This window comes from Eucalyptus grandis, chromosome 4 (genome assembly GCF_016545825.1).
Source record: "Eucalyptus grandis isolate ANBG69807.140 chromosome 4, ASM1654582v1, whole genome shotgun sequence".
In the NCBI taxonomy this organism is placed as follows: Eukaryota; Viridiplantae; Streptophyta; class Magnoliopsida; order Myrtales; family Myrtaceae; genus Eucalyptus; species Eucalyptus grandis.
In genome coordinates this window covers 10870748-10881845 of record NC_052615.1, presented here as the reverse complement: position 1 = coordinate 10881845, position 11098 = coordinate 10870748, and the positions used below count along the sequence as shown (strand labels likewise).

Below are 11098 nucleotides of genomic sequence, written 5' to 3'. Positions count from 1 at the left end.
CTTTAAGCCAATCAGTTATGAGTCAAATAAAATATAGTAACTGTACATTAATTCTCTAATGTAAGACTTTTTTAATATGACTCAAACATGCATTTCAACGATGTATATAATCCGTTACATATATCTCGATATTGATGATGACATTGGGACATGCCATTTATGAGAGAATTAAATTTAAGTTGTGTCATCTCATTTTGGCGGTGGTGGATTCCATCAAATAAAGTCTAAGCTTAAAAGGGGTATTAAACAAGGTACACATGTAGATCTCCATTGTGGTCTATCTCAAAGCTTCCTGCTTAGCTCAGCATCTCTGGCTTCATTCCCTATCTACAAACAATTGCTTCTTCAAAAAGTCATCTGCTGCCTTCTCGTCAACCTTCACTAACATGGTGATTATTCCTCATGGATTTTGTATGGCGATGACAATGCATCTTAATCGTCCGTTGCAGTTGGTCCGTTTGATTTAGGAACGCCTCTTTTTATGATCCATGTTAATTTGCTTTATCGAGTTCATTAGAGAACATCTTCTACGATTTTGTAGGTTGGGCCCAGTGAAGAATATCGTTTTCAAGTTATAATGTTTACTCTGATATGTCTCTGAGTATTCTGGCGTATTTGACTTCAGAAACTGCGTCGTGCAGTTTCCTATGAAACAAGCTTATGTATGCATTCATATTCAGAATTACCATAATCCTATTGCTGGAAGTCTAATGCAGATGTTTGTGTAGACAAAATCACTTTGACTTACAGCATTTTCCTTCTCACCATCTGAAGTTCTGTGGTATGAGTAAGAGCTTTTCGCTGCTTAGGGCACAGATTTAACAGAGTCTGTTATTTCACGGCATCTCTATTCTGATAAATGATGCTATGATAAGTAGCTGTTGTGATGTATTCTTTACATTACGTTCTCTGTAATTGAACTTCATTGTGCTGGAAAGTGGATGGTCTGAATGTAGTAGGAGGACCTTTTTTTTTTAAGGCTGTCATAAGACAGCCTGTAACTTATTTGCTCAAACTTAACGCTATCATTTCTCATGTTAAATTAGCAGTTGGGTTCTTTTTTTTTTTTAGGCATAGATATACTGGATTAGCCCTATTCTTATGCCCCTGTATAAACTGTTTATTACTGCATCTGTCAACTTTTGCAATAGCTCCAGTGGATCCACTTGTGGTCTAGTTGAACTCCAGACATTTCATACCAGAAGTATGAGACTCATGTCCCACTTGAATTGAGCCAGCGAAATCTTGAATTGATTGCCACTGTTATTGTGTTGATTAGCTGTCCATTTAATTACTGCTGTCAAATTGGAGATCCTTTACTTTTGTGTTTATGGAATGATGAAGAGTGAATCTTCAAAAAACATTTGCAGTGGCAGGTATGTGTGTGTTTTTGGTCGCACAATCCTAAATTTGAAGCTTGCCTCTTTATATGTCAACTTTTGGGTTAACTTTAATGTACTGGCTAAGGTCCTAATAGGCTACTATATATGCTTCTGCAAAAGATAAGTTTGAAAATGCTGTAGATGCAATGTTTCGACAAAGAGATTTTGATTTTATGAAGAGCAGGGTGATCTACAGTATAGCCAATGCTAAGTGGTTTGCAGTTCACTTGCCCTGTTCTTTTGTAAATTCCAGGGCCATTTGGATTCTCTTTTTCTTAAGCTATCCTCACTCATTTCCTTGCAGATAGCGGAATCACAAAAGGAAACTGCAGTGGTTAATTGGAAAGAGGATAAATGATTTCTAGGTACTCTGTAAGCTTGAGAAATGTAATACAGTCAATTCATTTTAGATGAAAGGATGTTTCTGCAAGGTTGCGTAGTTCTCCATTTCACAGCCTACTTAAATTTAAAACAGGAGATGCTGAATTTGGGAAGGAATTCCTTACCTCCTGGAAGTTGTTATCTGTGGCAGAAGATGACGCAATGCATTTTAGCTTTGATACAGTTGGCAAGGCAAGACAAAGAAATTCAACTTTGATGAACTGTAAGTGCAACTTAAGCTATAGGCAGTTAGATAATAAAATAGTATGGATGTGGAATATAACTACATTTTATCTTCAAACTTGTGTTGATTACGTATATTCACCCCTGCACAATTACCTCTCTGTGGAGAACAATGCCGGTGGTAATTAAGTGAGTGATGCTTTACATATCATTCAACCACTTTAAATATCATCAAATGGGGGATGACAGGGAAGATGCATGAATGCTTGTTTACAAGCTCAATTGTTTCTCTGCTTTCTGTTGATGAAATGTTGTAAAACCTTGTTCAGGGATGTTGATTTTAACCTGCAAGATTTTGACTTATTATCATCACTCAAAGTGGACATGCCAGATCTTGATTACTCCTGCCTATCTAAGAAATCTTCAAACAACAAGGGCAGAAATGAAGCAGAACCACCTGGTGAAGGAAATTCCAAGAAAAGCTTTTCTTTCTCCTTTGACTTTAATGAGTAAAACAGCTTCATAATGTATCCATCTGGGATTATTCCTTGATAAATGAGATTATATTTTCAACTGCAGGGAAATATTGAAACAAATGTCATGAGTCGTGATTGCAATTCAGGATCTCAGCAGTTAATTGTGCTATCGGGGTTGGATGGCTTTAATTTTGATTCACCCATGAGTCAGGGAGAACAAGTTTGGAAGAAGGTTATAGGAAGCAAAGAGAGATCTTCAGAGATGAATGAGCACCAGGGCTCAAAAATTCACCATACTGAGGCAATTCCTGACTGTGAGGATAATGCTATCGTTGATAATGTTCAATCTAACTGCAGTGTTGGTACACCAAAGATTCAGGTAGAAACTTCTGTAACTTCAACTTCTTTGCCAAACCCAAGAATAAATGACTGGGTGCCAAAGTCTGCAGCCTCTACAAATCCAATCCAAGAACAATCTTCACTGGAAAGGTCAAACAGCATGTGTACTCAAGAATCGGATCCGCAAGGTTATTCATCAGATTAGACTGTACCAAGAGAAGTACATGTGCAGCCCATGGTTCATAGAAATTTAAGTATGACTCCAGAGATTCCAAGAAAAGATTTGTCTATCGTCAAAAGTCTGAATTCCACTTTGCGTGAAGAGCAGAGTAACAGGGAAGAAATGGTGGGGGAAGCCAAATATTCTTGTGGCAACATACACTCAGAATGCTCAACTGTGTCACTTGTTCCAGGAACAGAAGGCGAGGCCGAAAAAAAGCATGGATCTGGAGATTCCTGAATAGGTCAAAATGAACTCAATAAACCTTTCCTTGATACATGAAATGCTACTAAGGCTGATAACAAAGGGGCAAACCTGATACAAATCTTAATGATACAAACTGTATTATTTCAAATAAAGTACTGCATGATGGTAAAATGTTTGCTTTTAGGCTGATCCATACTTCATCACTTACCTTCAAGTGATTTGCGGAGTGAGAGGGCAGAGATTTATGTTAAGATAAGCTTGACAAGTTTCTGCAATGGTAAATTTGAGGAATGAGTGATTAATGTCTCCTTTAAGAAACATGGACTCTTATAGTTGATTCTATGATAATTCAGAAAGCGTATGCATCTGTAGCTCAATGTTCCAAGGACAGGAACACAGCAAGTTGCCGTCATTATCAGTTTGATGCACTCATTCATTGAGTTTTCGCTATCATGTTGACACTTTTATTGGCGATTTCCAGAGTTCAGTAAAAAGATTGGTGGATCAACAGCATAACATTTTTGCACTTCTCATGTCACTTTTACTACTTTGTAAATGTCCCAAAGCAGAGAGCCTGCAGCTTATTTATAGTCCTCTTTCTTTACCTGTAGAGAGCCGGACAGACCCACTCAAAGTTATTCAAGAGATCAGAGGAAATTAAGAGTTAAGTCCTCTGGAGAACCATCGACTGGGGGAAAGCTTAATTAATTTAGCAGCAAAAGACTTACTTCTGTACATCTAAATGAAACCAGGTGAAGATCTTTTCTCATTAAAGTTTCTCTGATTGGACATTCCATGCTTTATAACATCACATGGTTTATGGAATCTTCAACAGGTCGGCAGACAAAGCCAAAGATTCTCAGGTTGGGGGGAAGTCCCTCGTTGCTCTAATTCACTTGCGAGGGAGAAAACAAAAAGTCAACCTACTTTGACTGGAAGCCATATCAGTGTGAGCACCACTTCTCGACTGGGATGAGGACCCGTCGCCCAATTAAGTTGTAATTTTAGAGGTAAATGAAATTTTTTTCGAATTCTACAATTTTCTTCTTCCTATGTACTTATTACAATGTGTAATTTTTCTCCTTCTTGCCGCCACCAAATATTCACATTTACCTCCTTCCTATGTAAAGGTGCCCTGGTCATTCACTCTTCTGCTATCCAATGGACATTCATCTGGGGTAAAATGAGATATTTTTTGTTCGACTGTATGTCATACTTTGCATTAAGAGATTGGACACTCTCTTAATGACTGTATATTACTAGTTTGATCAACACATATGAAGATATATGTAAAAAAATCTTTTGATGTTTTCAATCATTTGCTTGCTGTTATTGAAATTCGAGCCTTTTCAGCAGAAATCATAAAGTTTTACTTATAATTGTATCTGCAGTCCAAGTCTCCCACTATTATTTGCCAGCGAAGGTCATCTTTGTGTTAGTTAACATATGGCCGAATTACCTACTAGAAGACTACAGGCCTGGAAAGTTGGGTTCACAATCTGCTGTAGCTTGATATATTCGTGTTCAAGTTGAACCTTTTTAGTCACATGAAATGAGAGTGGTATTCCTTTAGATAATAGTTACATTTAATACCAGAATTAACTCCTAATTACCAAAAAGATGCATAAAGGTCATGTCATATGAGTTCTATGTACGATGTGTGCCAGTTATGTCATATCCCGTCCTAGAGACATACCAACTCTAACAAGTAGATTTCATATATTGGATTAGGCCTTTGACACAACAATACATTGCATATGCTAATCAGCTTGTACTAAACTTTTGCAGTTCTCCTGCAAGACGGGCAATTTGAATGAGTTGTCAAAACCAATCGAAATGGTACGCGACAATCCTGAAGTCACTATTTCAAGCGAGTAATCTTTTTTCAGGATTCAAGGATAAAAACTACTGATATGAAGAAGAGTAAGTCTCTTAAATCTGCCACGTGGGCCATTCATCTATCTAGCTTGAAAATGATGAGGTCTCACCTGCATCCTAACTTGATGTCTTGGTATTTGAAATCATTCTCAGAAACTTTTGGACTCTTCAGTGCATTGACCCCTCTATAATAATATGCTTGCCCGTCCGTAAGTGCTAACAATCGTCACGCGAGTTATCTTTGAAAATTCCACATGCCTTCAAAACATGTCCAAATCCAATCGAAGCATGATTCCTGACAAATGAAATTAGAACTAGTCTTCAGTGAAAGTTTAAAAATGCAGTGACATGATCAAAATTATGCAGTCAGTTCAACCAGTGACATATGCCAACTAACGTCTACTTTGTTCTATCACTTTGTCAATTTTATGTTATGTTCAAGAAAGAATCCGTTACTACATTCCTCCAAAGATACTATTGAAAGTCATATATAAGGGTTTTAACTGAGAAATAGATCTATATATATGAGGAAATAATATTATATAAAAAATATCGTAAATTATGTGGGATTCGCGTAATAATAAAGGAATGAATTGTGTATGTGGTTGATGCACATCAAACGAGTTTGATTTTCCATATCACCACATGTAAACAATTTTATATTGAAGCCATCCACCTGGTCTTTGGCTCATATTCTACCCGATCCAAGAGATCAGTAAGATATATATTTTATGGGTCTGATGCATTATCTGCCTTGCATATAAGCTTCTAAAAGAGAGAAACAATATGTTTTATCAGAAAATGATCGGCGCTAGTTCTCAATTAAGTAGATAAAGCCTTTCCTTCTCATTTTCCCCCTTTTCTATCTAGCGTAGTTATGGAAGGGGGTTAATTAAATTTCATCTATTTGAATTTGCATATCCATAAATTCACTTTGTCTTGTCAGGAATATAACAACTTAGACGAAAACTGATTTTGTTCATATCCAGCTAAACTAGGAAGTTTTTAAGTACAATATCGACAATTCACAGTAGAAGTTAAATGAGCAGCAGAAATTTACTCTACACTCTACTTGAAAAAAAAATGCTTCACGACTAAAACATTAAATCTCTGAAGATCAAATGCTTTAGTTTATGTTTGAAGTGGCTTTCTATCAAATTGTCAAAAACCAAGGAGAAATTAAAAAAAAACTTAGACCGAGTGGGTTTTAAAATAGGCAATACCAAATTGGATTCATGTTTGCTTGATTTTTTTTATTTTTTTTGGATTTACCACAATAATTACGATCTACCTAAATGTTGAATTCATGCTTGTGGATTGTGACATCAATAAAAATGAAAAGAAAAAGAGACAATGGCTCAGGCTCACCTTATAATGCTTTAAAGACTCGACGGGGCCTTCGAATTCTTTGTTAACCCCATGTAGTAGTCTCCTACAATTGGCGATACTTACGTTGCAATCATTCGGCAGTCTGGTGGTTGATATATCAATCAATTTTTCTAATGATAGGCATTGATAAAGTAGTAATTGGCCTAAAAACTCCAACTGGTCGATGCCCTCGACAACCTGTAGCTTATTGCACTGCTGGATGTTTAGAGACTTCAGGTTCTTTAAGTTTGATAAACCACCAATACTTTGCAATGAGGGACAATTGAAAAGTTCAAAGTGTTCCCATGATTCTGACACACCAACAACTTGAATGTCGAGTATCTTAGGGCAATCATCCAGTGTGAGAGCACGCAAGTTATTTAAGGCTCTCGATGGAAAAATTAGTCTCCCTTCACAACGAATTGACTCATTAGCAGACTCATAAACTAGCCTTTCAAAGGACTCGCCGGATGTCATAGACAATGCCTCCAAAGATTCAAACACCCAAGAAAATTGGATCTCAACTAACTCTGAACAATGATCCACCTTGACATCTTTCAGCTTCCTCATTCTTGATAGCTTCAATCTCTCGAGAAGTAAACAATATTGCACAAGCAACTCCTTTAGATGTGGAAGTCGAAGCCCGTCAAGTTGAAATTCTAGCATTGGAGAGCAATAGAGCTCTAAACATGACAAATTTTCTAGGTTCTGAGAGGGCGCAATGAAATTGAAATTGTCAAGGCTTAACTTTTGCAGAGATAAGGGAAGTTGTGGAATGGTTTGTTGGTCCAATCCAAACAAAGCAAGTTCATTTAGCAGATGAAGGGAGGCTAGTTCGGTGGGAACAAGGACATTGTGAAGTCCGTAACTCAATTTGGTTAGTTTGGACAACCTCCCAATCCACCATAACTCACCGGTACAAAGTTTATCTCCTACTCCTCCACGATCATCTAGATCCAACTCAACCAAATTAGTCAAATTTGAGAGATTTGGGACAACTTGCAACGATGCAGATGATACTCCTAGATAGGTTAAACTTGTAGGGAGTGTTGGCAACTCTTGAATCTCATCACATTCCATCAACTCAATTCTTTCCAGGCAAGGAAGCATGCTAATGGCTCCTGGAACTTCACTAACACAAGTTTTTGATAGACTTAGAATTCTTAGAATGGGCAAATTTTCAATTCCAGAAGGAAATTGACCTTTTAAATTGCGACTATTGATTTGAAGCACTTCCAGATTCGGAAGCAATCCAATAGCATTAGGCAAGTCCCACGAATTTGTTGAATCTAATCCATCAAAGTTATTTGAAAAGTGCACCTCATGTAATGATTTCAACTTCCATATGGAATATGGGATTTTCTTTATTTTGTAAGAATCTACAAAGAAGTATTGTAGACTAACTAGGTCCCCAATTTCTTCAGGCAGATGCTCAAGAGAATGGCAGTTTTCAATCTTCAAGTCAATTAGATGCTTCAACTTCCCAATAGAGCCATCGATTTTTCTCAAATTGGAACACCATTCAAAAGTAAGTCTCTCTAAATGTGGGCATTCAGAGAAGTCTGGTGTTCTAATTATGCTACCACAACTTTCAAGAGAAAGAACTTTCAATTTTCTTGCCATCTGACAAAATGAATGCAATAAGTAGTAGATGAAGAATCACGTGTTACTTTCTAAAAAAATAGGATAGAAATGAGCATATTACACACCTTCATTATGTTTTGTAATCTTGAATCATCTAAGAGATCAATTGCTGAAAATTCAAGAACTACTACATTCTTTAGGTACATGTTGGTCCATTTATAGATTCTCCTCAAAGAAATCCATCTTAATTTGGTAAGATGACTCATTGTCTCCCCAACAAGGCTTAATCGAGATAATTTAAGGAATCTTAGATGTTCAAACCTTCCAATCTCTTTACTTTGAACCACAACTCCATGGGCAGATGTGTCAAGATATAGTGCTTGAACCTTCTTGTTTATCTACAAATGAGAATGGGTAATGAGTGATATTGGTATTCTACTATATAGGAGAAGGATTATATATATATATATAAGGAAGAAAATAGAGCATCCTAAGTCAATGTGGAGGAATGTTTATTAAAAACTATTAGTTTTCTCTAGAATTGCTTTACCTCATTTGTTCTAGTTGCATCAAGGACCTCCTCCCGAATCCAAATCCTACTCCGCTCTTCAGGATTTATTGGATTTTCTAGACAAACAATTTCCCTTCCAAGATCTCTGAGTTGATCGTGCATCCAAAACTTATTGTTCTCCAAAATCTTTATCAAAGACATGCTAATGAGGATAGCAATTCCAGTATTTGGGAAAAACTCACAATCTTTCCACATGTAAGTTGCATTCGCCTTATCTTCACCAATGAAAAAGCATGCAATATCAAGAAAAATTTGTTGATGCTCAAAGCTTAAGGCATCATAGCTGATCTTCAACTTTCCAAAAACATCTTTGTGAGGCGCTTTTCTTAACCTGTCCAATGTCTCTTTCCACAGTTCTTGCGTTTTGTGGTGGAGATATGAACCAATTACTTCAAGAGCCAATGGAAGTCTCCCAATAGCATATACGATTTCTCTTGAAAGATCATTGTAATCATCTGAAGGAGAGTTTCTATTAAATGCATGCCTACTGAAAAGCTCAAGTGCATGATTAGTACTTATCACCTCCATTTCATAATCTAAAATTTGACACTTCAACTTGTTGATTTGCAAAACATCTTTATTTCTAGTTGTAATTAATACTCTCGATCCCGAATAGAAAGTAATTTTTCCAACTAACTTCTCCACTTGTTCGTTGTTATCAACATCATCAAGTACAATGAATACTTTCTTATTGCAAAGTGCTTCTCCAGTCCTCCTCATTCCATAATCGATTTCGTCAATGCTCCTTGTTCCTGTAGGGTTGCTGATTTCGGATAATAACTTTTTTTGTAAGCCAAGTATGCCATCAATTCTTGATGACTTCTCTCGAACATCTTCAAGGAAACAACAACACTTTTTAAAATGAGATGATAGTTGGTTGAAGACGACCTTGGCAAGAGTTGTTTTACCGATACCCCCCATACCATATATTTTAATGAGTCGCACACCATTGGAATTAACGTCTAATAATTTGCTTATGGCTTCTACTTGATCATCGATTCCAACTAAATGTTCGGTCACCAATCTATGTTTTGTCTTCAACTTTTCCACAACCTCTTCAACTACCAATTTGATCAATTCTCCATAGCTGCCACAATGGAAAATCATTTTAATGGGGTAAAAGTGCAAAATCAAGGCTACCAAGCTAGAAGTGATGTTATTCAAGCACTCGAAAAAACTACACAATGATCCGAAGAGTAACAAGACCTGGACAATCTTAAGTTGATCTTCTAAAAGACCATATTTAACATTAACATCACTCTAAAATATACTTTTTACATACTGGCAATGTGTGCACCATGTCATGAACCGAAATTTGATTTGATACTCACATGAGATTAGTAATCTTGGGATCATGCACAATGGATGCATAAAAAATTTTGTGCATTTGAAGTTGACACTTTCTATGTTTGAACGACTATAGATGTTGAATATTGGTCTTCAAGAGGACTAACGTATTGAAAGATTAAACGATTGGATAGGAATGTGCAAGCCATTTCATTATCCCATGTTTTTCCTTCCACTGCCGACAATTGAATAACAATTTATCTACCTAGCTATTAATATCCTTGTTCCAAAGGTTCGTCATTTAGTAATACCATAGTAAATCTCCCACCTCAATCATACTGAAATTTACACATCCATGGTTAAGTGTTAAGGAAAATTGAGGGAACAGGCATCTTGAAAAAAGTTAGCTTACCCTTTGTATTTCTTCACCTCCCACCCCTTTACCGCTTTAACTTGTATGAGAGCCTCTTTCCAAGCATCTACTTGCTCATTTCTCAACTTCTTCTCTTGCTTCAAAGTAAGTATGGCATCAAGATACAACGGGGTTTTCAACTTAACATCATCAGGGTCCACATCGAAGAAAATAGGTAACATCTCTTTATTGCCTTCCGATTTGGAGGTGTTTGACATGATTTGGGCAAGCTTGCATAGGCACCATTGGCTTGAAGCATATGTACGAGAGAAGATGGGTATGTAGATCTTGGAATTGTCAATTGCTCGCTGGAGTGAGCCATCGATCCTCTCACCGACACGGAGCTCTTCATCATCTCGGAAGGCAAAGATTCCAGCATCAATCAAGCTATGGAAGAGGACGTCAGTGAATCCAGCGCGGGTGTCGGGTCCTCTAAAACTCAAAAATACTTGATACTCACTTCCCGACAACGTTCCTGGATCTGAACTCGCCATAGCAGTAGCTTGCTCACCTTAGCAGATCAGTCTCTCTATCCCTCTCCTTCACTCTCTGTCCCGATGTTCTCAACAAAGAAAGGGGCCGAGTCAACACGCCATGAGGAAATAATGGGGTGGTTATAGGAAAACCAATCAAATGCCCTGGGTCGATGAGAAATTGGTTGAAGGACAAAGTAATTTTTTACGACCAAGACCAGAAGATCGTATGCCATTGGTCGATGATTAAAGAAAACCAAAGTGGTCCCTACATACTTGTTCAAACGTTCAGGCAATTGCATGGCCCATGTGCGGAAGCCTAGGAATGGAACATTAT

The 11098-nt window shown here is 37.2% G+C and overlaps 1 protein-coding gene across 2 annotated transcripts; it reads right to left on the bottom strand.

Annotated features, from left to right (window-relative positions):
• Positions 1-2020: 2020 nt before the first annotated feature.
• On the bottom strand, positions 2021-10871 carry LOC104440928 (disease resistance protein RPV1-like). 2 transcript variants are annotated; one of them, XM_039311695.1, is made up of 9 exons: positions 10289-10871; positions 8569-9676; positions 8144-8416; positions 6435-8057; positions 5177-5361; positions 3397-3457; positions 2715-3207; positions 2404-2519; positions 2021-2291 (listed from the first exon to the last, which is right to left on the bottom strand). In XM_039311695.1, exons 1-5 carry the CDS (start codon positions 10780-10782, stop codon positions 5302-5304), a joined length of 3558 nt encoding a protein of 1185 aa, XP_039167629.1. In that variant the 5' UTR covers positions 10783-10871; the 3' UTR covers positions 2021-2291; positions 2404-2519; positions 2715-3207; positions 3397-3457; positions 5177-5301. The 2 variants fall into 2 exon arrangements, with proteins under 2 accessions (XP_039167629.1, XP_039167628.1); XM_039311694.1 differs by having other exon boundaries at positions 2021-2519.
• Between the last annotated feature and the right edge of the window lie 227 nt (positions 10872-11098).